Source organism: Neopelma chrysocephalum, unplaced genomic scaffold (genome assembly GCF_003984885.1).
Source record: "Neopelma chrysocephalum unplaced genomic scaffold, ASM398488v2 Primary Assembly neopelma1_92, whole genome shotgun sequence".
Classification (NCBI taxonomy): Eukaryota; Metazoa; Chordata; class Aves; order Passeriformes; family Pipridae; genus Neopelma; species Neopelma chrysocephalum.
In genome coordinates, this window is record NW_020897754.1 from 1247869 (window position 1) to 1275458 (window position 27590).

At 38.9% G+C, this 27590-nt stretch overlaps 1 protein-coding gene across 2 annotated transcripts in view; it reads right to left on the bottom strand.

Annotated features, from left to right (window-relative positions):
- GYS2 (glycogen synthase 2) overlaps positions 1-27590 on the bottom strand; it is a 40871-nt gene that overhangs the window by 8948 nt on the left and 4333 nt on the right. For both annotated transcript variants that reach the window (XM_027693529.1, XM_027693528.1), the window contains 9 exons: positions 23963-24144; positions 21227-21418; positions 20224-20409; positions 11058-11202; positions 7061-7178; positions 6534-6654; positions 4180-4286; positions 1053-1112; positions 368-446 (listed from right to left, as the gene is read on the bottom strand). In XM_027693529.1, the coding sequence (XP_027549330.1) occupies positions 368-446; positions 1053-1112; positions 4180-4286; positions 6534-6654; positions 7061-7178; positions 11058-11202; positions 20224-20409; positions 21227-21418; positions 23963-23992 (1038 nt within the window). In that variant the 5' untranslated portion in view covers positions 23993-24144. The remainder of the gene's footprint in view (positions 1-367; positions 447-1052; positions 1113-4179; positions 4287-6533; positions 6655-7060; positions 7179-11057; positions 11203-20223; positions 20410-21226; positions 21419-23962; positions 24145-27590) is intronic.

Sequence of the window (27590 nt, forward strand, 5' to 3'; positions counted from 1 at the left end):
AGAAAGGCCTACTGTTTAATTTTGAAGGTTTTTAGTCAATGTATTGTATCTCCTTAAGAGTTTGATTTTACCTATTTACTAGATCCAGGCTTCAAGAACAACAAAATATTTACGTTTACTGCAGAAGAAAAGAATTAGGAATTTTGGTGTCCTGCATGTGATCCATTAATTTCCCAAAATAATTAGTTTAGGTCATACTGGCATTAAAAACAGCCAGAGTTGATCTTTAAATGTTACCAATGAGAGGTATATTTGCTGAAAACATCTTCCCAATGCACTCATATCACTATACATCACACACAACCCCTGTATATCACCACATTTATCATCTGTACTAGATATTTCTGTAATTAATATATTTTCTGACCTCAGTTGAATAGATGGCTCTTTTCATAATTGTTATATCATCTCGGTCAAGAATCTTGTTCAAGTCTGGAATTTCTCCTCTGTGAAATCAACACAAAGCCTGTTTTACCAAATGATTTGTTAACAGGATAAAGAAAACAAAGAAACAGCAAACAAGGTCTGATATCAACATGAATCTTTACTTTTCCTTTTTCTTCATGGCCCTTCTCTATCTCCTATATTTTGTTCTTCCATACACTTGCTGACCTGTCAATTAGCTTCCAAAAAAGCTAAGCAATTCTTTTTTTTTTCCTCTGTTTTTCAGACACAGCTTGTTTTTGCTGAAGTTCCAGTCATCTCACTTGTGCTTTGGGTCATTCACTTCCAACTGCCTTTTGAAACAATATGACTAAACCACTAATAAATATTACTTTATGCTTTTTTAAGCTGAGGTAGCTCATTTTTGACAGTGGATAAGCCTTTATATTACCTAGACATCCCAAATGTCTCTTAAGACTCTTTACACCACAAGATGCTAATATGTTTATTTTTTTCCTCTGTGATTTGCGATTTGCTGTATGTGGTCCCACATCCTTCCTATGGATGTCAAAATTTCCTCCACAAAGAGTAGAAGCACAGAAACACCACAGGTAAACCACCTGAATACGTGGCTCTGCAAGGCAGAGCAAAGTAACCCATACACTCACTTTAGCAGGGCATTGTAGAGCTTCTTTCCAAATTTTTCTTTCACGAACTGGGCAGTGTCCCTAGGAAGATAAATAAATACATGCATAAAACAGGGGAATCCAGGACAAAGCATAAAAGAGATTCCTGCTGTGAGAAATTAAACTGTGCTCTGATCAGTGGGCCACATTTCCATGTCAGCTATGAAAAAGAGACCATATATATGACCCTACATATTGAAACACAATCATTAATATTGGACATTAATCAAGACTGAGAGATTTCCAATTTAACTAATAAAAGGATACAAGGAATTTTTAAAGAAGTTTCCTCTCTCTGCCTTATTTCCCATCTCAAAGGCTTTTGAAAACAAGTGTTAGACTGAAAGGCAGTTGGTCATAATTAGTTTGCAAAACAAAAAAACTCCCTAAAAAGCTCAGGCCAAGTTTTAAGCTAATAATAAAGCCTGTGCCAGACAAATGTTTTATTTTTAACTAAGAAAGAACTCCAGTGAACCACTGTTCTAAGTGCAAAGAGTAAGTTATATTATTCTGCCCCTAGTATATAACTTGAAAATATAACTTGAAAATACATAACTTGAAAATATAACTGGAAGTTCTGTTGTCAAAACAGCAAAAGCACTCTGAATTTGAGTAAAACACCCACTTCCTGGAACTTTTTCTGCCTTTCTGATTTCTATGTATACTTTGGGCTAAGACAAACCTTGTTAAGTGAAATCTTGAGCTTTACCAAGCTGAGAATCCACATACCTGCTTTTAGTTGCTCTCTCCCAAATCACATGGCACAATAGTTGATGAGTTAATTTTGGGTGAGTTGTAAAGCAGCTAAATGTCAAACCACACTGATCCAAATCCTACCAAACTCCTCCCCCCCATGACCATATTTTCTTAGACTCGTGCCATGCACAATATCCAAAACTTAACCCAGATGGGATAGATTGCTTTTGCAGAAGTAGAGGAATTTTATATCCCAGATCAGCCATCATCTACTCCTTTATAAGTGCCAGCCTCTTCTGGTATTTCATTTCTGTGGCATCCTTAAAAATCTTCTAATGCTATTATGTAATACTGTAGCCAGGTGATTTTATCCTGGAGCTCCAGATTATGACCATGATAATGCTGCATATGATGATGCAGAGGGTCTTTTGCTTTTCATGGAGCACAGTGGGAAGGATAGCTGGAAGCAGCAGATTTTTGCATGATTTTACATTGTAGTTTTACCTTTACTGTTACCATTGTGCCTTGCACTGCTGAGTACCAGAGAAATAACCATGTAGTAGAGATACAACACTCTGCATATTTCATGTAATTTAAACTTTTCTAACACCCATACATTATTTATTTAATGTGTATCTGTTGTATTATATTCAAACTTCACATACTGTATATCAAAGACAAAGCAGAGGCCAAAAGCACTTGTTGCAAGCACGGCTGTTTCTCACTGCACTCACATTATATTCCTTCAATTCCTGTGTAGTTCTCACTAGAAACTCTGGTAACTTATGTTATCCCATTCAACTATCTAGATTTTAAGCTGGTTGCAAAGATCCTCCCCATGTCCTCACAGGGTAACAGTCCATTTCAGAGCATCATTCCTTTCACCCATCTTAGGCCCTTCCAGAAGTGATACAGGATGAAACATCCTTTAGACTGAACCATCACTCTCCACTGGCAGTGAAGGCAGCTCAAGCTCAGACACATTATTTTTGGGAAGCCAGAGCTGGACAATTATTTCCAACCTCTACATTTGTGGTACCTGTTTCCAGAGTGGTAACCAGGCAGAATATTCCCTGTAAGTCCCAAGAAGTTGCTGTGTGATGACTCCAGAGATAATCTAGAGAGCAGAGACATTTCTCATATCTGCCTCCTTTCCCAGATATGGCAAAAGCCAAATTACTTCAATGACCCCTGTTAAACTATTTCTATCACTGTTTTTGTGGATGTTTAGTATCTGTTAGCCATCGAATTCAACTTCGTTACAGATACCCAGGAACTGAGACAGAGATCATCTGCTGGAGGCAGTTAACGAGATAACAAGAAAATCAGTATCTTTCTCTTACACAGTGCCTTTCGTCTACAGATCTCTAAACCAGACTTCTATCATTTTATAAATACAGAACTGGCATCACAAAGACTTTAAACACAGTGAGACACAGGCATAAAAGCAGGCCTTGTGGGGTTTAGTCCCTCAGTTTTAAGACCAGCTTCCTTACTTCTGCAGCAGAGTTTAACTGCTGTAGCCCCCTGATAAGGTGCCTGCTTCCATTCCCCTGCTCAGAGAATTAATCTGTAAATATGTTGAGTGCAATGGCATTTTTCACCTTTGTTTTTTAAACAAAATTTATCCCTGACAACCCACCACTGATTTTGTTCATGAATTCGAAGCTTCAGTTTTTCGCACATCGCTTAGTTCAGAAGTACCTCACAATATTTGCCTTTCCCTACATAAAATCACACAGCAGCTAAAGTGAGGTGAAGAAGTCTGCTCCTGCTTTGATTTTTCTTTTCTTTTTTTTTGCTTTTGGAAAGCTGTAAAATTAAAACTTTTAAACTGAGAAGGCCTGTGTCAATTTTCCCTTTATAGTTATAAGCCTCACTGCTCATTGTAGGCTGTACACAAAATTACAGACAATTATTATCAACTGTTATTCTGCTGCATCAGACAGCACGATTTCCATACTTCTACATAGAAGAGGACGTGTAATTAATTTCTTTTTCCTACAGAGAAGCTTTCTGTGATAGATTAGCAGCGAGTCCTTATTTTGTGGGAGCTCTACGGCACATCCAAAGGGAATACCAGGAACAGTCAGAATACATCCAGAGAAGTGGATTTTCTGGAACATTTGACTTTGTTGTTGCAAAGCAAATACTACTTGCTAACGTGTTACAAATAATGGCAAGGGAAGTTTACTAAAAAGAACCACGGACACTAAAAAAAAAAACCAAAAAAAAAAGGAGAAATAATTACCCTTATTTCTCTTTCTCATCTCTTTCATCCCTGAAATACATTCTAGTTACCCACAACCCTCAGTTTTAGCAGAGTAAAAAGAAAGGGCATAATTCTTCAGCTGAAACTTTTGCATGTGTCCTGAATTCACTGTATCAAGCCCTTGGAGAGAATGGGAATTACCAGAGCTGCTTTCTGACTGCTTGTCCTTTCAGGGTTTCCACGTTGAAATTGTTTGTCTTTGCTGGCATGATGAAGAACACAACAACTGTAACGTCAGTCTTATGGACCTACATGACAAAAAAAGACGGAGAGGAATAAATTAAAAGGAAAAATAAAAATCTCACTACAAAGTGTCACAGCCAACTTTAGGAATTAGTCACAGGAAAATCCAATGCACTTGGGCTGCCCAGGAAGGCTCCGACCTCTTAACTCTCCCTTTTTGTCATGTCAGAGATACAGCTGAGGATAATTCAGGTAAAACATGTGTCACACAGTTTCAATTTGGGCAATACACACCTTCCTGATCTCTCATGGTTTAGAGGCCATGGCTGAGAAATAAAATAAAAAAAAAAATCCTACACACATTTTCTCACCTGACACAAACTATTTTGTCTAAAAGGAGTGAGCAAAGGATTTTTTGCATGAATGAGGTCTTACTCCTGTCAGCAACTGTTCAAAGAAAAGCTAAGGGTGAACCCTGTTCAGAGCAGTAAATATTAAATTATTTTGGGTTGCCTCTGGTTTAAATTTTAGACACACAAACTTGCTGTTAGCAGGCCTTCTATCAGACTGAGGTACAGGGAAATGCAGAGTGGAAAATAACCTATAGGAGTCACCTGTCATGGTAAGGTTCTTCCCTTCCCTCTCCTCAAGGTAGGTTCAGAGTCCATCATGTGATCTGAGCGTGTATTAACACTCTGTGCCAACATTAATATATTACCTCCATAATGTCAGTAAGGTTCTCAAGGAGCAAAATAAAATAAAATAAAATAAAATAATTGCACCCAATTCTATGTATTTTTAAGGCCAGGCACACCACTACAATTTGCTTCAGAAGCAGCAGCACTTCCAGCCTCAGGAGTAGTACAGGTATTCTGCTATTCCCAATGGAATTACTCCTTGAAACAACCACAGGGCAATAATTACACTTGAAAATGATGAACACTTGAAAGAATTACAGAGCTGTTCTTTGAACAGCTAATCAGATGCTGGCATCCAAACTGGACCTGTAATGCAGTAAAGTCAGGCTCAGCTTATGGGAGAAGCAACAACGCAAGAGTTTAATGATTCTATGATATAAATAATTAGCTACAATAAGAGATTGCTGCAGTGGTTGCTCGAGTAATTCTTTCCCTCTTATCACATGAGACTTTGCACATTATCAGCTTTCAGAGCTGTTTAAATGCCATTAACAGGTAGCTGATGTTGCCCTGCAATGCCAAACAACCGACTTTTGTTGTGGAAGAAATACTTGAGTTATGTGAGGCTGTGTGAGCGAATGGATGAAGGATTTGCAGAAACTCCACAGGCTCTAATGGTGTATTAACAGAAGGTGGTGGTAGAACAAGCGTTCTTAGGGCTTTGAAAATCAATATTTTTTTCAGCCCTGCTGATAACACAGTGTCGTTATTTTTATCCAGATTTTCCACATCATTTAAATGATAAGAGTACAAAAGAGAGAGTCTGGCACAACAGCCAATTGATCCTGGCTAGATGACTGAAAACTGATTAGTCCTACTTTTTCTGTCTATAATTTTAAATATATCAATCTTTAGGATAGATATGGAGACATTTTCAACAACCTCATTGTGGGTGGTAAGTGCTCTGATCTTTGATCAGAACAAGGCCTAGCTCTTCTCTTCCTTAAATTAAAAGTAAATTAATTTTATTACATTAAAAATATTTTTATTTTAATTAACTTAAAATTTAAAAATAAAAATAAATTTAAAAATAAAAATAAATTTTGAAATTATTTTAAAAAATTAAAAGTACTCCATAAAAGCATTTAGAAACATTGCACTCATTTTATACCTGAGGAAACAGAAGCATGGAGAACTGAGTTCCACTTCCCCAGGCTTGTTCACCAGCCCACTACCACAGCGGGAATTTATATGCAAGATTCCCATCCAGTGTGGTAACAGTAGATTTAAAAGATCATTATCAGGTCCCAGTGAATTAAGCAATTTGCTTAAAAAGATATTTTTAAAAGACATCATTAAAGGATTACTTTTGTTTTCCTTCTAATATGTGAACCTTCAGGACAAATTCTTGAATAGCATTTTCATTATTTCTCTCTAAAAACGAGGGAGGTGACCATGGATTAACTTCTAGAACTATGTAACCAATTATTTTTAATCTGTCTGAGATCATTATATACTCTGAGGATTCAGAGAAAGAGCTTTGTGGAAACTGTGAGCATCCCATAATTACTTTCCCGTAAACCAGAGTTTATAGGAATTCTTGCAGGTGACTTCCACAGTATGGTAATTTGAGTATAAGCTCTATGTTATCAACAGCTGCACAAGTTTTCTTACCCTCAGCAAAAAGTTTAATCTTGATAAGGCTTCTAGAAACATATCAGCTCCTTTGTTGGAAAACTCATATCTCCCAGCAATGAAGAAAAATAAGGTCTTCTCAAGATCGAAGTCAAGGTGGCTGAAGGCAAGCAAACAAACAGACAAGAACAAAGTATTTCCCTAGATATAATCAAGCAAAGCACACAACAGCTTTCTATTCTGGAGGAATTTACTATCCCAAAAACATGAAGAAAGTGAGGCTTTTCTGCTGTTCTTTAAATTGACAGACTTAATCTGGCAAAGTGCATCTTGGGTAAATAATGAACAAATCAGGATCTGCTCTCTGATATCACAGTCTGTTAAGCAGAGTTAGAACTGGTGTCTAAAATTCCTTTAGTTTCTGACTGAGAAATCCCAGACAGATATTTGAATAAGCTTGTAACATTTTAGCTCCTCTATGAAGTACTCATTAGTCTTCCTGCTTTGGTTCTTGCTTTAAATAGCGTTGGACAACGGTTGCTAATTTTTGAAAAGTAAAAGCATACCCATAGAAATGACCTCGAATGAACTCTTGGATCCTAGCCTTGTACATGGAATGCAAATTCTGAAACTCATGCATTGCTGAAAATTTCTTAACGTTCAAGCCATTTGGGGTGACAACATCTGGAAAAGCAGAGAAAAGGCAGAGGTAGACATCTTCAGAGTCAGAGAAATCTTTCAGGAAAGAACCAACGTGTCTCACAGCTGTCAGCACGTGAACAGGTTATGGATTATGCTATTTCTAGAGAGGGAACAGCACTGCCTGACACAACAGTCTCCACCAGCTCATTCCACAAAGCTCCTGCATGTGGCATGTTGGCATTAAAGTGGCTTTCACCTTTGCTCAACACTAGACAGACCCTGCCCTTTTGTCCTGTCAAGACTCCAGTAATGTCTCCATTTAGCTGTGTTTGTTGTGCAATATGCCCTTTATCTCTTCATTCTTGCTATCACTGTTGCCTGCTCTATCACTAGAGATTGGAAGCTCTTGAAAGCAGAAACTGCACAGGACTATGCCCTTGTTTACTGCATGGCACAAGAGATATCCATTCTATCAAGACTTCTGAGGGTTTATCAGAAAAGGGAGAATATAGGAAACCTTTTTAAAAAAGACCTTCCTTGAGTAATCTGTTGGATTTCTCCTAAAAATAGCCACAGAATAATATGCTTCACACATTTATAGCTGCTCTCCTCCAAGACTCTATAGCATCTTACAATTAAAATTTGTCCATTTCCAGCATTTTTAAGATAGAGTTATAGGATATCCACAGAGGACAGACATAGCTTGCTTCAAACAACACTGAAGTTCAGTCCCTCTTCACCTTCCTGGTAGATCACAGCAGCTATTTAAAGGCTTGCCCTACTTCTAGTTGAAATAAATGGAAAGAATGCCACTTTCTTTTCTTTGAGTTGTTTTATGAAAGCCATGTATGGAAATGAAAGGGGAGGCCAGTTCCTTATTTCAAAGTAACACAACTGCCTTAAACAGACCTACACTAATTTATGATACCAGAGATCCTTCAAATACAAAGAATCTTCAAAGAAGCAAGAAGCACTGATTATTAGAGGGCACAGTGGTGCCAATTCCAACCTTGTTCTCCTGAAGGGGTCATCGGGTGTCTGGTCATCACAGCCACTAACTGGAATAATTTTAAAGGTTCTGTGCAGCATCCAAAGGACCTTCAGTAAGATACTATTATTCCCTACAACACATAGTTTATGCAAACCAAACAGCACCTCTTTGATCCCAGTGCTCATGGTTAACTCCTCCCATAATCAGGGTTACTGATGGGAGCACAGTCTCTTCCTTGCCACTGATACAGGTCCTGAACACCACTTTTGCTGTGATTTTTCAGTCACAGATGCCTGACATTCAGGGTTTCCCATCCTTTCCCCCATTAAGAGAAGTTTACATATCTAGCATTAAACATCTGGCCTGATATAAAACAGTCTCCTACTTCTGGAGACTTATGGAGACTTCTTTAAAACACCTATGGCTCTTCTCGTTAATCCCCTAGCAAGATCATCTTAAAGTAAGTACAATCAATTCTCCATATGCTATCCAATATACTTGCCTGACATTTTTCCTGCAAATGCCACAGGCCATTTTTAATTACTTCTTTGAAATTTAAAGTCTACTTCAGCAATATATGTGTTTTCCTGACAGGTAAGTGATCTCTGACTAAACCTTATCTTGTAAAGGGTTCTGAAACATTCAAGGTTAAACAGCAGTAGATAAAAATTCAACCTGTTAAAAAAATTGTGCCAAGAAGGTCAAATCAGAATATTTTGACTTCTGTATTTACAGGAAAGAAACTGGCATTAATTTAAGTAATATTGGCACAGTAGGATGTTTTCTGCTGATAAGTCACTAACATTCAGGGTTGACTCATATGTTTTCAGAATCTTCTTCTATGATTTTGATCAAATATATACAGGTAGGAAGCCTAGCTCTAGATCTCAACTGATACCTAAGTCTCTTGGAATTTTGATTCAAAGTCTTCTCTACTGCCAGTGAGAAAAATGTTTCATACCTGAATGAAAACATTAGAAATCCTGTAATATCAGTTTTCAAATCACAGGAATGTAACTTATGATCACTGACAGAACCTTGCTTGATACTTCAAAGAAAACAGGTTCAACATCAGAGACTCAAACTTTTGTCAAATATGATCTGATAAAATATTGATCAAATAATAACAAGCAGTCATTCTGCCAGGTTTAGGCTGGCAAATGGGCCTTCGTCCTGGTGCAAACTTTCCCTATGCAATCAGGTTCACTAAATTTTAAAGGGACTTTTCCAAGTGATAAGATTTACAATTTAAATTATAATCCAAGTTTAATGTTAAAGAGAAGTAGCAGAGACAGCTCTACTTGGTGCATTTCTCGATTATTTTTAGCTAACAATGTGGTTACAAAGTTTATCTCTCAATAAATGCAAATAAAAGTTAATGTGCCAATTCTTCATCGCCCTTTTAAAAGTTAATTTTTAAAGTGGGTTGAGAAACATACACATACTTTCAGCTTTCAAGTTCCTCTTCAGAATTCAAGCTCAATGAAGGATTGCTGAACTTTCCAAACAGCCAATGTGGATTTCAAAACTTCAGAGAGAATAAATAGTATGAGAATAGACTCCTACACAGTTTATTTGTGGTCCAGGATTCAAAGAAACTAGTAAAGTACTTATTCCCATCAAAACATACTTTCCACTTATAGTTGTCTCCTAGGATTTGGGATGGCAATTCCTATTGAATTTCTATCTAGCTCTGTCAACATGAAGCATGATACGTATCAGTAATTTTTTAACCCCAATATTAAACATATTTACTTGGTTTCTTCAAAGTTGCAAGAATAATCACAAAAAGCTCAGGCCTGTGAATCTCTGTGCATGGAATTCTCTTCAGCTTCAGCTGATGTTTTATCTGTGAGCAGTCTGCAGATTTTCTCTCCCAAATTAAACTGGATTCAGACTCATTTCAGTCTCCTAAAATCCCAAAACATAAACTATGATTTTCAAGGGCAGCTGTTGTGAGGAGAAGCCTCATCCTAATATAAAACAGCTTCGAAAGTCTGATTTTCAGAGGTTGAGTGCTCTGCACTTCGTAAAAATCAAGACCTTTCAGAGATATCCCAGTTTAAATGACTGAACACTTAAGTGACTTTTAAGAAGATATGGCTGTCATGTTTAAAATGAAAGTTAAAATAATCTAAGTTCATCATCCTGTTGACAGTTAGTCAGGAATGAGGCAAAGGATTCAATGAACATCTCTTTGGTTCTGATTCATGAACCACGATGTGGCTTGAACCATTGAAGTTAACAAAGATAACAATCCCATACTATAATTAGCACTGCAAATCACCTAAAAAATCTACCAAAAAAAAAAAAGGCAAGAAAATAAAGTCTTCTGAGTATTGCTTAGCTTAAAATAACCAAAGTGTGAACACACCTGCTTAAATAGTCTCCAAAATCGTTGCACAGTTTTCCCCTCATGACGCTTACCTGCACATGGAGTGTTGGACTGACTTAAAGAGACCTTTAATGACACATCAGACTGGGATCATGACCTTGCTCAAACTCCATGCATGGAACACAAAAAGGTTTTGAAATTTCATATTTTATCAGGCCAATGCAACAGGGAAAACCAGACAAACTGTTGGGCACATAACTCAACTATTTTAGAAAATATTATATGTATGAAGCTTTTCATGGTTTGGCCCTAAGAGCATGGCAACCCTGCCACAGACAAAGCTCCTGAAGCTAGACGTCCTTGCAAAGAGTTACATTAATGCTCTCCTAAAATGGTACTGGAAGCAGTCATTAAATGATGCCGAACTTGATTTCTTCCAGACTACACTACATGCTGCTAGAATGTGTTTCAAGTGATATCATCTGCACTTGAATTTTGAAAGTTGGTTATTCTCTGTCTCTATTATGTTCATTCAATCTAAGGAAATGTAGATGGTAGGAGGAAATATAGCAAAAAAAACCAATTTGGGTCTTACCAGGAGTTCTTTTAAGCATATGTTCTGCTTCTGTGGCTGTGATCTGTGAGACTGTGGTGAACACATGGGCACAGTGCACAGATGCCCGTTCCATACAGTACCGGTGGTAAATCTGCCTCTCTCCAGCCTCCTTGTCGATGTCAAACTGGTAAATAATAAAACAAACAAACAAACAAAGACACCTGTGTGATGTGCTCCTCAGACTTATTACCTCAAAGAAGGTTTCTTGTGCCAAGCTCGGTTTCCCCAGGGAATGAGAATCGTGGGATAATTCTGCTGTTTTGTCATTTTTGGTTTTTGAACTATTTTGTCAACTTTAAAGGGTTTGAAGGAGCAAGAGAGGTCTCGGTTCCTGCACGTTTCTGAAAAAATGGCAGCTCTACAATGGAAGGACAACTAGATAAATGATCCCATGAAAGGTAAGGATCTGTGATATTTGGCCTGCTGGCTGACAATGTATCATACTGCATCTTGCAAGGGCTTGTAGGAAAACTTGGGAGAGCAGGGAAGTTGCTGGTAACTGAAGGTATAGGGGAGAGAAGGAAAAGGGAATGAGGATGAGGACAGAACCTGGGGACTGGGTGGAATGGTGGGAATCATAGAGAGATGATTCTGACTTGTGGTGGAGAGGTAGGATATAAAGACTCAGACACAGCTCCTGAGGGAACAAAGAACATAGAAAATGAGATATTTTCTGATACTCAGAGATGTTCTTTCTCCAACTTCATCACTGTTATTTGGTGTTTCTTGTATTTCAATTTAACTCCATTAATTTCTAAGTTAAAACCACTAGACGAGACCACCTCAAATACCCAAGCATTTCTGAATCACCTTTCAGCTACTCCTTTTTTTTTTTTACTGAGCTTACATCATCCTGATGCAAAGAAAAAGCACAACACCTACCGAGCTTAAAGGTTCAAATGTTCACTGCAAAACCGCTGCAATGAGTCTAAAAAAGGTGTCAATGATTTCAACTAAATTACAATCCTCTTAGTCTCAGATGATGTTTCACTTATGGGAACAGAAGTCTTGACCTCCTAAGGTTGACAGAAGGGGCACCAAATGGACTGTGTGAGTTCCATGGAGAGTGACAGTGACTCTCAATGAGCTCTGTCGTTATCACTGCCTAATGCTGCCTGGTCTGACTTTGATTGCATTTGACTGTGGAACTTCATTGCCTGTAAGAGATTTAACCATTATTACAGGCAGGGCAGACAGCACTTTCTATAGTTAGGACTGTGTGACCTCTGCTTCCAGCACTTTAGAACTCAGCCAGAATAAACCTATTCAGACCGTGACCTTTCCTGCAAAGTAGGTGCTTAATGTTGGTACAGAACATATTTTAAGAAATTTGATCAAATGTGAACCATTTCAGGGGACTAGATTTAAGCAAACAGCTTTTAATTTTTACTTGGACATGTATAGATACAGATGTAGCTATAGATGTCTTACAACTGCTTTGCTAAGAAAGTGCTTTTATCCACTGAGCACTAATTCTGCAGTGGTGCTACACTATTTATGAGAAAGTGGCTTCCACTCTATTACTTGAAAAAGCCACCCTAATGTGACCAAAAAAAAAAGAACTCTTGAAAAATCTCAGCTGAAAACTTCTAGAGAAGTTTTTCTAGATGCTTTATTTTAGTATTGATGGTCCTCTATATCAAGAGTTTCTAAGTTTGCCAAAGAGATTTTTAGAAAAGGTAGGAAATACACTTTACAATATGCTACCATTTCTCAGTTGTATCATCATATATCATATTTTCAGCATTCCCCATGGGAATCTTAAATGATCTTTTCTCTAGGACATATATCTCATTTGTCACAGAAGTTGAATGGTAGAAGGAGCACTGAGTAGGTGGGCAGAGAAAGAAAAAATAAAGGTGAATTAATTTGACTTGTTACAGTGCCACAGACCTCTAGCATTGTGCATCACTTACCCTAAACCAATTCACACATAGCTTTTAACTGAGTATTTGATTGTTCAAACATTCTGTGCTAAAAAAAACCCCACCAAAACGGGACAGTTCTTTCATATGCTGGACAAACACACAAATGGGATGGGGCACCACTGCAATCAGAACTGTGGAAGCCTTTTCAAATACTTCTTTGTACTAAAAATAATTTGTAAATTGCTAGCAAACAAATAGCTGCTCAAACTTTCAAGGGTTTTTGTTCTCTTTTCTCTTTCTCAGCAAGAATGGGTTTCAATTACAAAATGTAATTAAAAGCTAAATTTGGGGCATGTTCACTAACTGTGGAAAAACACTCCCTCCAATGCTACTAAGAGAAAGGTTCATAAAAAAATTGTTAAGCACTATGGCTTATTTCTAGCTAGCTTTTATTTCTTTGATTGTATGAAAGCACTTTACACATTTAACACATATCAATGCTTATTTCTTCATTGCTATTCGTTGTCTCATCTTCTGGAAATGGGAAATATTTTATTTTGCGTATCCTTGCATGACTTTTGGCATTCTTCTGCAAAGGTACACAATTCCAGGGCTATTAGGAAGTATAAACAGAGGACAGGGAGTTCTCACATTTCATTTGCTCTCACTCTCCAGCAGCTTCTACCACCAATCAGTAAAGCAAGCCCCTGACTTTTGACCTCACTTACAATGTGGAGCAAGAACTGTGCACTCCTGAGCAGGCTGGACAAGTGAAAATAGCCTCAGACAAGTTGAAGGGCAGGTTAAATGAAAATTAATTGATGAGACAGGTGACAAATTTAGTCCACACAGCCCTGTGCAAAGACAGCTGAGCTTGCTGTGCCAATATTAGCTCCAGAATTAGAAGCAACACAGGGCTGTGTGGAGCCAATCTGCCCAAATGAAGCAGCGGCTTTGCTCTTCATCCCCAGACCAATGTTCCTGCCCAGCAATGGGCTCTGCCCTCTGGGTGCATGTCCACCCCAGCTCAGGCACCTGTGAACTATGTTCCATATCCCTCATGTCCAGCTGGAGCAAAGCAAAACAGCCATGAAGTGCGTCATGCTGACCACTGTTTGTTTGCTCTTACCAGCAAAGGGGAACACGAGTGAAGCCACCAAGGAAAAAAGCTGCATCCAGAGGAAAACAGACCTAAGCACATTAACTCTCTGCAGACCCATTAAGGGGTGGAAAAGACCCCTAATATCACCGAGCCCAACTGTTTCATCCCTCAGTGATTGTTAAAGACTCCTTCAATATCCAATTCCCTGTAAATATTTTACTGCTTCTCCAGGTGAGGATCCCCTCCTGCCCTGACTGTTAGAAGCCAAGCAGATTATTAGAATTTACAAGATGGAATGAACTACAGGAGGAAATTACTCCTTTATAAGGCCTATATAATTGCAAAGCAACACAAGAAGATGTTCCACAGGCTCAATGCTTTTGGGGTAAAACTTGCATTTGCTGCAGTGCAATCCTGAGGAAAAATTTCAGCTCATTTTTGTCTTTTCTATGGATCCACATAATGAGCATAACATTTCATTCATGCCTCAAAATTTAATGTGTTAGGAGGTACAGTAGTTAATCACTGAACCTTCCAGCATGACATTCTGTTTAAGACAGCTAAGATAATCACTGAATGAAAAAAAACAAATATCAAGTAGTTATGGATACAGGTGTTATGTTTCTTCTGGAAACAGTGAACAGTCACTGAAGTAGCAAATCCAAATTTGACATTCCTACTTCAAAATGATAAAGACAAAGTGCAAAATATTCCCAAAGCACAAGAAGAGTGATTTGAGAGTCAAAAAGGAGGAAGGACTACACTGGCTACGTAAATACTTTTGTGAAAGACAGATAATTTGGCACAGTCCGCATAGAATCTCTAGATTCTGATACTAGACAATGCTTTCCTAAAGAAAAAAAAAGTATGATGAAAACTAATGGAAGTTAAACCAGTACAAATTCAAACTGGAATTAAAATATGTAATTTTCCTGAATAAAACATTATGACACCTTTGCAAAAATAACACAGACTACCCTCACCACTTAAGCCCTACCTTGAGACCACATAACATTTTTGTAAATATTTTGTATCTCAAAAAAAAAAAAAGTACATGGTTGATGCATGAATATTTAACTGAGGATTTTAGTCAGAGAAGGAAATAATCTCTTCTGGCCTTTTAAATCAGCAGTACACTCAAGTTTGAAGTGATGCTGCAGTGGAATCAGGAACAGTCAGAGGGAGGTCTGAAGTTCAAATTCCTCACCTACCAAAAGAAGAATGAAAAGACTTCTGTTTCCAGCATAATCTCTCTGGCTGCCAGTGCCTGATTTATGTAAGAATGACTTTTAAAATCCAGCTTACATCAAATTTACCCCCCATTGACTGTTATCTTGTGCAAATAGAACTTTCATTCTGGTATAGCTCTGCAATGCCAAAAGAGAATGAAATCTACACTTCCTGGCTTAAATCAGATTTCCATGAGCTGCTCTGCTGACAAAGAGGATCAGCTTTGTATCACAGAGAGCTCAGGGACAGCCTGGACAGTGCAGCACTAGTTGGAATGAGAGCCTGTGCTCTGATATTGGCAGCAGCACTAGTTGGAATGAGAGCCTGTGCTCTGATATTGGCAGCAGCACTAGTTGGAATGAGAGCCTGTGCTCTGATATTGGCGGCATGAAAGCTCTTGACTATTCATTTTCATTGGGATTTTTAGTACTCTTCCTTTCATACCTCTTAGGACAGGATTTTCCACCACCTTGCAAACTAGACTCAGCTGCACCTGCATGAGCCCAATGAAAATGTTGCAAGTTCTAAATAGAAGAGTTATATTATACATGGCATATACATTATATATCTAAGGAAAAAAGCAATGAAGAATAAGACTAAGCTTTCCTTCTTCTCACTGGAGCACTTTTTCTGTTATAACTCAAATGGATTTTTTAGTAAGAAGTATCACAGGCTGAAGCCTACAAACTTCTCCATTATGCCAGGCCAGTGGTTCCCAAAACCATTCAGATGGTCATCTCTTAAGATGAAATTCCAGGTTAAATCATTTGCCAAAACAAGCTGTCTATTCACCTATCAGCTTGCCTGGACTGCCTCTCAGTCAATTCATGAAAAGTGTTGGCCTATTTAAAATCCTAAAGGGATGAAATGAGACCAAAAGAATTCTAAATAAGCCAGTCCCCTTAAACAATGGGGAAAGCAATAAAAGATTAACATTCTTGATCTTCAGCTGAGAGGTCAGTTCCTCTTGAAGAGGAAAAGGCTCTACAGACTCAGAACTTTTTTTTCACAGAACTTCCTAACTTCTGGATTAGCTATTTTGGTTCAGTTTATCTTGGCAACAAGCATAACCCTACACTGGACATGGGGATAATGGGAGAAATGCATTGCTTGCTGGACTATTTAGACCCACAAAACCTCTTAAACTTCTGTGGGGAATTAAGCTCATAACACACTCTATTTGTTAGTGAAATTATAAAGTGTTGCCTGTGGAAGAGTTCAAGCCAGTAACCCATAGGAAGGGTTGGCAGTCCCTGACCCAGTCATCTACCTGGAGATCTTGATATGCTTAAAGGTAGATAAAAATATCACACACTGCCAGTTACTGGGCAAGTCACCTTCAATTTTGTTCTTTTTGTTTTCCCTCCATTCCTTCCTCCAGGATCAGAGTGATTTAAATGTGGATACAGGAAGTAAAAAGTTCACTGAATAGCCTGTTAGGTGGTTACTGCCTCAGGGTTCTTTAGCTGAGACATGGCCAGTCCCTTTGTTACACTCTGGCTTGGACATGACAGCGTTACTTCTGGTGTTCACTCTGCTCCTGGGCACGTGCTAAGGGTTTAACACCCAGGTTTGCACTGCAGCAGAGGCAGCTAAATTTCCCCCAGTCCCCCAGTCAGTACTGTGAGAATACAAGAATTGTATCATTTCATACAGTAGTCACAGAATCCTAGAGTCATAGAACTAAGGTTGAAAAAGTTCTCCAAGACCATCGAGTCCAGCCGGTGACTGAACATCACCTTGTCAAATAAACCACTAAGTGCCACATCCAGTTGTTAATGTCATCCAGTTGTTAGGTTGGAATGCTGTGTTAGAACCAGGATCCTGTCTCTGACAGAGGCAAGGTGCAGATGGCTCAGGAAGAGGCCAGGAGTCACACAGCATTACAGTCTTACACCCACTGTGCACCCTCCTATCTTCCAAAACTCCACAGCTTGCCTCTGCCAGGTTTTCAGTCCCCCAGAAAATGTCCTCTTACAGATTGCAGGCTGACAAGTGCCCTCAGCTCATGAAACACAGAGTTCTGGCAGCCTGCAGTTCAGGACTCTGCTGATCTTGTATCTTCTGGTCCTGCTTATCTACAGGGGTGGTTTTACACTGCAGTGGAAGAGTCCTGCACTGTGTGGGAAGTATAAAACTCTCCCTACCAGACAAATCTTTGTGGACTGTGTTGGGGACTAGGAAAGGGAACACAAGGTTCCCTCTTTTCTCCACAGGAGCTGTATATGCCTGACTGTCTCTAGGCACAACTGGGCCACACACTTTCCTTCTGTGCTGCAACCACTTTTCTGTGATATTAGGCACAGTCCATCCTACAGCTGCATCCTTCCCACCTATCTCAGCTGCTGCACTTAAAGCTGGTGGAAATTGTGCTTTAACCATGAAACATGGGTCAAACGTGAGAACTCAATTATGATTATGTTTCAAAGGAAGAAATTTATGCCATAACACTGAAATAGGAAAACCAGATATTTTACTTCAGGGTGAGAGGGAAGGATATGCCCTAAAAATATATTGTTTCCTCCACAGATTAAATATGACAAAGCCCCAAAGAATGTTCTTCACTGACAAATTGTTTGTTTGACCTTAATAGTTTACTGCTAGAAGGCAGCAACAAGAAAGTCTGAAGATCTATCTCTCTGTATCATTTAATTACAGTAGATCAACCTCTTATTTCTCAACTGACTTTTGGGCCAAGCTGACCTTTTAACAGGCAAAGGAGCCCTCACTAAGATAGTTAATTTTGTCAGGAACAGCTTTATCACCCTCTAAGTACGTGTAACAGCTTGGCATAATTTTTTCTATTGGTACCTTTAAATGTCAATCCACAGAGGGTATAAAGCATTATTATCATATTCACAAGTTTCTTCCCTTAAATATTATTTACAGCAGTTTACAGTAATACTCTAAACTGATAATTATGTTTCATTCCATATATTCTCAGAATAAAATCTGAATGGACATTTCTGTATTTATGAAGTAGCTGATGGTTACCAATGAAATTTGTGAAGCTTTGCAGAAGGGTGGACAGCACCTTCACACACAAAGTTTTCCATGCCATGTGTGAACAGAAAAAAATATATTATTACTGTGGCTAGATCATAAATATATTAAAATCTGCAAGTCCACTCTGATGTGAGATCGTTACTTTTTCTTTTGAGTGCACAGAAAAGGGTGAGGTACCCAAAGTTACCATGCAAGGGGAAAAAAAGTTGCTTTTGAGAAAAACAGACTATTTTCTGGACTTCTTGCGGCTCACCAAATTAACCAGAAGGAAAAGAAATCTAAATTTTTTTTTAGAATTTCCTTTCAAAAGAAAGGTAAGGCTCTGACACAGTATTTTAAGTAAATTTTAAGTAAAACAATCAACATTCTCTTTTTTTAACACTGATTTCTCATTTTGAATGCCCCCCCATTTTTTCTTTACTATTGTTTCCTTACTAATAAATTATGTGTAAGAATGCAAGGGTGAATAAATGAAAAATCCCCACTTCCTCAAGAGTTAAACCTGAAACCACATGTGTTTAGTTCTTTCAATCCAGCTCTGTCCAGTAAAAAATAATTTCATGTACCTTTAAAGCTAGATTTTGCATATATACACCTAAAGAGAGTACGAGGGAGCAGGAATGTCTAGACTCCTCGACTGGGTTATTCTTGCTGCCTCATTAATGCACCTAAAAACATATCTAACTTAGGAGACTGGTTTTAGTGGGGGATAGATGGAGAGAGATCTGACAGACAGAAGTGACAGGACAAAGGGGAATGGCTTCAAACTGACAGAGAGCAGGTTTAGATTGGATGTTAGGAAGAAATTCTTCCCTGGGAGGGTGGGGAGGCCCTGGCACAGGTTGCCCAGAGAAGCTGTGGCTGCCCCATCCCTGGAAGTGTTCCAGGCCAGGTTGGATGGGGCTCTGAGCAACCTGGGCTAGTGGAAGGTGTCCCTGCCCATGGCAGGGGGTGGAATGAGATGATTTTTAAGGTCCCTTCCAACCCAGACCATTCTGGGATTCTACGATTCTGTGTTTCTGAATAAGACCAGCAGTACAAACTGCTTAGGCCTTGTCTTTGGAAGACACTGTTCTACACTGTGTCAAGCTTCAAACATCTGAGTCATTTTCTTCACTGCTTTCAGCCAAGAAAATACATGCACAATGAACAAGGCACTTCTCTTAACTACCTCTACCCTCACTAAGTGCTGGAATGCAAAAATCTCTTTAATTCAGTTTTGTCTGTGACCATATGAGAAATCCCAGCTTATGCAATGCACCCCTGCTGAAGGCAGTGCTAAAGACATTTGGGGCCTTGAAAGGTTGGTTTCTGTAATGCTTTGAGTGGAAAGAAAACAGTGAAAACCAAAAACCACTAGACAGTTAACAAAAATTCCAAGAAACAGGTGTGGCTCCTTTGAACTCAGAAAGTACTTCCCACATTTGCCAGTTACAAATAAGGCCTAACCTGAAATGCTTGAAATTAGAAAGACTTACTATGAATTGCAAGAATTAAGAAATAGGCCGGGGAAAGAAAAAAACACAATTTAATAAAATTCCAGGGTATTTTGAGCAAGAGGGGGGGTACTGGTTATTTTTTCTGCTGCTTTTCATTAAGAAGGAGCATCGTGAGGCTGCACCTGAAGGGTCAAGTGCTGACTACAGCTGAATGGGTTTTACATTCCCTGGTTACTCATGCTGCTCTAGCCTCCACTGAGCTTTAAGATGACCTGTCAGATGACACAGACAAAAAGACACTCATGCCTAGACACCTCATGGTCTTACAAATACCATTTCTTGTGCTCTGGAACCGACAACTCATCACTCAGACATGGGTCAATCACAAGTGATCACACGAGACAGAAAATACAATATATAGTGTAGCACAGTAAACAGAAAAGGAGCCAGGAGCTGATTAGCTAAAAGAAAAGGAAAGAATGAGGAAAAATGTCTCTTACGTGGTCAAGATTGTTGTAGAAATCAATACTGGCTGCACACAGGTATCTCCCAAGCAGAGTGGCATGGGTGGTAAAAATTGTGGCGACGGGAAGTTTCTGAGAGCGAGCCAGTATCAAACCCACTCCTGCCTGCCACTCGTGGAAGTGGGCAATTATATTGGGCTTGTCATCAATCTGACAGGAAAGCTGAAAATAGAAATAACATACATGAAACATGCATTATCCTGCCCATCATCCCAGCCCCAGAAACCTCTTTTTTTTTGTTTTGTTTTGTTTTTTTTAACACGATGCCTTTTAAGCGCTTGCTTTCTTTCTTGTGACAAAACAGTACAACATTTGAAGTGGTCACGTGTCTTGTTTCCCACAGGCCCTAACCCTTAGCCCAAGGATGTGCCTTAGAACAGTCTCCTTGCTCAATTGTCAGGGTGCTCTGGCAAGGACAGTCACTCTTATTTCCTTTTACTTGCTCTTCTGCTGTTGAAGCTCTTGTTTGGATAAGAAAATCATGAGCATCTATGACAGATAGATGATGCTGCAGGTTAACTAAGCTTTCTCTCTTCAGAGTGACATCTGAAGTCACAGTGCCACCATTAATTCTGTCTGTCTGTCCATACGCCCTGTTCAAGGCAGTATCTGATTGCTGAGACATGGCTTGACTGGCTTCCAGGACAGTTTGGGAGTGTGACAACTTCACTTCCACAGGAGAGAAAAAGGCAGTTTGAGATTCTACTTGTAAGAGCATCCTGTGACAAATAAGGGAATTGAGAAGAAACAGTGGAAAGTGACATAAAGACACAGCAGAAATCACACGGGGCAGCCCCTCACCTTTCTCCTGGAAAAGACCACCTAACATTTAAAACTTAAATACAAATTTGACCTACATCAGGTATCCCATTCCTTAAAATTATAGTTTCTGAAGTGGAGAATAGGAACCACATCCTAAAGCATTTTTGGTCTGCAGGCAAGGCTGAAGTTTAAAAATCCCTAGGTTTAAAAACTGTACCTCTTTTAAAAACCAGGCTGTTAATGATCCAAAAATCACAGCATCATTGGCTTCTTGGTCATGATAGGGGATCCCTATGTTGCTGGCGTCCCAAAATTCACCCTTCCACTTGTCCAGATTCCAAGCTGCTGATCCTATGTCAAACAGTATGACATATGGGCTGCCCTCTATCAGCCATCTTCCAAAAAAGACCTACAGAAAAGAGGCGAGGTTATGTCAAAGACAATAAGTAAACAAAATATAAAATATAAATAAATATTAAAAAGTAAATAAAAATAAAATAAAGAAAATGTTAAAGTGAATGTAAAGGCAAGTTAGAACAACAATGTTCATCCATCAAATCTAAAGTATTTTACCCAGGGAATATGTGATCACAGTCCCATACACCCAGGACTTGCAGTTTTCCTTGCAAAATAGGTGGAGTAATATTGGAACAAAGGAAACTACAATCTTTAGAAACATTTTATTTTTAAGACTTTCATTTTAGATTTTCATTGCAATATTAACCTTTTTTTGATGGGGAGAAAAAAAAAAGCTTAGGAGGACTGCACTTGGTTGAATAATGAAGCTTTATGTTCTTATTGAAGAACATTAGATTCTGTTCTTATTTAAAAATTATTATTTTCTGTCAGTCACATTTGTATCCAATCTTTGCCATTTATGCCAGATCACTAGGGATATCTGTATTTACCATGATATTTCCTCATTCTTCCCATTTGGCAGAGTGGAAGGATCAATCCAAAGGTGTACTAATACCTAAACCCACATCAGGCTAAAAATACAGCTTTCCTGCTTTATCTTTAAACATCTCTAAGAGTGTAGAACTTCACTGCCTTCAGTGACCCAGCTGTACCCAGATTGTACCAGTCTGCACAGTCAAATTATCCGACATTAATTCCACCATCAAAATGGCTGGGACCTCAGAGGCTGAACCCAGCCCTGATGCTACAACAGGCTGAATAGAGGTCAGGTCTTGAAAAAATGAGTTGAAGGCTCTCAGGCCTGTTTGCACAAAAAACACAGGGTGTAACAAAGAGAGGTTTGCTGCTTTTTGCTACTTATGTATTTATTACAGGCCATCCAGATTTGTTATTCAGGAAAATTAGGTTAAAAAGCAGGGACTTTGTGTGAACCCAGACAAATTCAGATTATTCACCCAAATGTGTAGTCAGGTTGTGGCAAGGGACACACCTGACCTGAGAAGTTTGGAACCCTTGGTTTAAAACGATCCATTGTGATGCATAAGCAAAATCCAGACATAAATGTTAATAGGATAAGTGCAGCTCCTGGAAACTGCAGCGTCATTATTAGAGATCAAAGCTATATTTGACCTCCCTGGGACAGATTTGCTGCTGTATATGAATATTCCAGCAGCACAGTGCACATGTGAGTCTGGCAGAGTTGGCTGATTAAACGGAACCTATTGCTGGAACAGCATGAAGTGTATGTACAGCACTGCAATTAATCTAGAGCTGTTTTCCAAACAAAGGAGTGTTACACCGTTTGCAGAGACACCTCTTTATAAGCAACAGAGGCAACATGGATAATTTGACCAATCACCTATGAAAATCTGATAGAAATAAGTTAGATTAGACCTTTTAGTTTGAGCCTGAACAATGGAAGCATCACCTCAGTGTCCCCAGCAGACACTTTCCCAAGCTGTGGCACATATTCATCCAACAACACACATCTGCATGACATGCAACAGGGCATTAAATCCTAATAACAGTAGGACTGCTCTTAGAAAGAGAGATAATACATTGCCAGAGCCACAGCTGGTGGCAGTCCAAGAGCTTCATGAATTTTTACATTAAAGTGTGCCATGCCCCTTGGCCACAGACACTTGTAAAAATGCTTCCTTGCTGCTGTCTCACATCTGTTCAGCACACATTATAAGCAGACAGCTTTTCCTCCTGCAGACTAACATCCCTGAGGGCCTCAGGGTTGAATCAGAGTGAAGGCAGGTTCTAGATCTCTGCTGAAGGCTGTCAAGAAAGGAGGTCAAACTTAGCATGTGTTATCTTCCACTGATTTTCAGGTCATCAGCTGTCCCCAAGGCTGCAGGTGCTTGCAGCTCAGTAGCTGCCCATCAGCACGGCAGATTCCATCCCTTTCATTGAAATTGGAAGAAATTTATTCCTAGGATACTGTTGGAGAAACTAAGTCACAGAAAGGCCATGAGGTTTGACTGAGGTATCACAGAAAACACTGGTTAAAAACGGTGTTGAATCGTGTTAAAAACTGGGATGAATTCACTCCTGGCGTTGTGGTTTAACTGACAGCTCCCTAGGACTAGTTGCAATGAGCAATTCTTTGTCAGCTGGGTGCTTTTCCTAAGTCCCTTCCTGGCTTTCAACTCAATATAATGCTACATAAGAAAAACCACGAACTGGTGGAGCCCTCTCCTCACTCCAGCCCAAGAATGTGGAATCTAAGGGCTCAGTCAAAGTAAGGTCATACTATATCCACTGAAATCTCACCGTACCTTGAGACTAGATAAATAAGTCATTAATCCAATCGAGCAGTTAAAACCTGTAATTGGATAAACTGGTTCTTCCTCAAAAATAACCTTTAATGAATTGACTCTGCCATTCTAACAGTGGGTTCTGAGCCTCTCCCATGGTGACATTGAGCAGGACTGCTGTGTCAAGTGGAACGGCAAGAGCATTAACCTGAACCGTAATCTCCTCACAGTCAGCTTTGTTGCCCTGGGAAGCAGCAGCACATCTGATTTACCTGACACCCCTGGCTTTTCATGGTGTCCATTGCCTTCTTAACTGCAGCGTTGGGAGGCTCACAGATTTCCACCTGAGTCTTCACATTCTGCTCAAAATAGGGGCCGATCAGAAAATAGTTCTCGCCCCATTCGTCCGCTGTCGTTTTGGCTTTGCTCTGGATCACAGTGTAAATGCCTCCCACTGCAAAAGAAGATCACAAAGAACAAAATATAGAAAGGGGAACAGGCCACAGATCTTTGTAATAAGCTCCAACCCACCTCAAATTAAACCACTTCACATATGTAGGTTCTAAGTGAAACTTAGACTCTATCAAGTAAATAGAAGTTCAGTCTCTAAATGATATCAGAGCTCCACTGTTCAGTTGAGGGATTCAAATCCTGGGCTCATGCTTCCACTCTCTCATTGATTCTGCTGCATCCCAAGCATAGCCTTCTGGTTTTTTTATTGCTGCAGTTCTAATTTTCAAACATATTTTTCATTATGGGGTAAGATCCGAGCCAGCACTTACAGCTTGTTTGACACAAACCACTGAGAGAAGCTGAGGGACTGATGGATTCCATGGCTACAGAAAATAAAAATGGATATAAACTAATATCCTCAAAGCAGAAGCTGTCTCATTCCATCATCATTCTAAAGAATTATTGAAGCTGGAATGAATGTAGCCTACACTGACAATATAAATGTCTGCATTGTCCTTGGCAATATTCCAGGCAAGAAGACTGTGTTACACCTTTCAGCAGTGACATCAAAATTACATATGGAATCAGCACAGAAAGTTGCCAGTGATTCATAGCTGGCGCTCCAGGCTCACTTTTTTCAAGGTATTAAGATATCCACCTCACCCAATTTCATTTGTCAAGAATCTTGAGAAGTTACCCACTTCTCCTTAAAAATCTGCCACAACCAACCACTATTTACAATACAGCAGGCTGAAGTTTTTTGGGAGATTAGTTCCTAGGTTAATTAAACTGTATCCCCTGACAACTACAGGAAGCTTTCTGCAAAGCCTTGCAGCTCTGAGGAACCCAATGACAGATACATATTTAATTATGCTCCTAGAAAAGAAATTGTGCACTTAATTTCCATTTTGCTACAAATATCCCATTTGTTTTGAGTGCTGGAAGGATCCCTAGCTCTAATATTTTCATGTCAGGATTCTAGGTATTTTACAGAAGAAAAACAGATGCAGTTCCAATCTACCAGCTTACTAAATAGAATTAGCACAATAAATTATTTCCCTTAGTAATTCAAGCCCTATTAATACCCTTAGTAATTGAAGCCCTAAGAAGACAAGAATCTTGCAGATCTGTGTTCCTAAATCATGCTCACAATTTTAGAGTTTCATGTCATATAGACATGAAACTGCAGAAGGAAATTTATGCATAACACTATTATTTTTCACTTCATTGGGACCAGAAAGCTTAAAAAACTAATTTATAGTCATCATATACTTCCATGGCTGCTTTGCACAGGGATTTATAGAAATCCTAGGTAAGTGACACTGTATTTTCCCTCTGCTCACAAGCTGAGAGATTCTACTCAAATAGCCTGGATTCAGATAAACATAAAATTTTAATTATATGAGGCAAGTCAGAAAATTCAACCTAGAAAGTGATAGTTAGGATGATAGTCTGTTCTTACAGAGCAGTAAATACATCACATGGGCATAAGGGGCTTCAATCCAACACGGATAAACAGGAGGCTTGGTAGAAATCTTAGTCATGGTTTGAATTGGCAGGAGGACAGAGCTCAGAATGAGGGAAGAGTTGAGTGCAAAGCAGCCTGGGGATCCAGGAAAAAAGAAAAAAAAAGAGAAAATATGACTAGCAAGATGAGAGACAAAAACATGATAAAGCTCTATGACTAGAGTGGTGCAAAGGCACTTCCCCCATCACTGGAATGCAAATCTGCCTCCTTCACACTGCAAGGGGTTCAACACTGAGTTGAGGAGATGAATTTTCACATATATTGATTTTAAGAGTAATAAGGAAGCTGCAGCTCATGGGCTGAGTGGAGCCTGGACCTTTGCTTTGCACAGCCAGCAGCTGAGTGTTTCTTTCCATAAGGTTTTATATGTCCTAAAGCACCAAAGATGTAGGGAAAGCCTCTTATGAGGGAAAAGGTGGAAAGTGTGCTGTGCTGTGCCATTGTAATCTGTTGCACTGCAAGGTAAAAAGCCATTTCAGGGCATTGATTTGTCTGAAATGCAATGAAAAGTACTTGGGATAAAATGCTAATATTTTACAACCTTTTGTAAATATTATATATTTATAGCTAGGTAAAAAACGTTTCAGGGCATTGATTTGCCTGAAATGCAATGAGAAGTACTTAGGATAAAATGCTATTTTTTTACAATGTTTTGTAAATATATATATATATATATGTATTTATATATATATAAAAATAACACTATAAATTATAAAACCAGTACATATTAGGGACTGTAAACACTCTTCAGAAAATAGCTGTGATAAAAAGCCCTGTTACCTGGTCCCAAAACTGGCTTTTGTCTTCCCAGTTACTGTGCAAATATGACTCACAAAGCATGTCTGTGCATAAGCTTTAATTGACAGGGGAGGGAAACTGTGCAAGTGAAACTATGGATGTGGGAAGTGTTGGGTATAACTTAAAAAAAGACATCTTGAGAAGAACAGAGCAATGTCTAGAATAATGCATTGACTTTTGAAATCACACTTTTCCACAGCAAATTCAAGGAGCACACTGTATATCATTAAGAGATAGCCTATATATGCTCAGTTACTCTGAATTCCCTGGAAATACCTGTGCCAGTAAGCAATATCCTACTGAGTAACAGGGTTGTTATATTCACTTGGAGCCTTGGAGAATTCTCAAATTACTTGCAACAATTTGGTTAACCTCCCTATTCTTCTCCAATGAGATGTTTTAAGGCCATATTATAACCAGAAAACCTTCCCAAACAACAGGGATGCACCAAAATGTTACAAGTTTCTGCATCCCACCTCTGAAGTTTTGTATTTTGAAACTGGTTTTAAAACAAACAATAAAAGAAAAAATGAGATATGGATGTAGAATCAGGATGCAGAGGACTGGTTTGGAACATCACAAACATAGGGAATGAGCTGTAAAACATGAATACGAAGATAGTTTAATTTTCTGGTCTTCACCAAAATGCTTTATTCAAATATTTAAAGTTTTAGTGGTTTTAAAATGCCCTTGAAAGAATAACATTTCTATTATTTCTTTTTAAAATATGTTTTTAACTTTTCTACCAGAATAAATTAAATCAAGTTAAAAAGTAAATCAATAAATATTTTCCCACATTCATTTCCTTACCATTCTTCCTTTTTTATTTTAAGGGAAAAAATAAACTGGCATGGAAAGGGGAACTAAAATGTTTGGGAAAGAAGGTTTTTTTTTAATTTAAGAGAAGTTTGACCTTTTCCTACACAACAGAGGACCAGAATAATTCCAGGGCTCTTCAGCTTCTTTGCCATGGCCTGACCGGGCCACTCTGAAGGCACCAAAGCTTTCCTGAGACCCACATCTGCCATGGGATCCACGAGAGCAGTTTGACCCCAGGCTCAGGATTCAGACTGACTTCACTGCCACAGTCAATAATTACATCAATTACCCTTTTGCCCTTC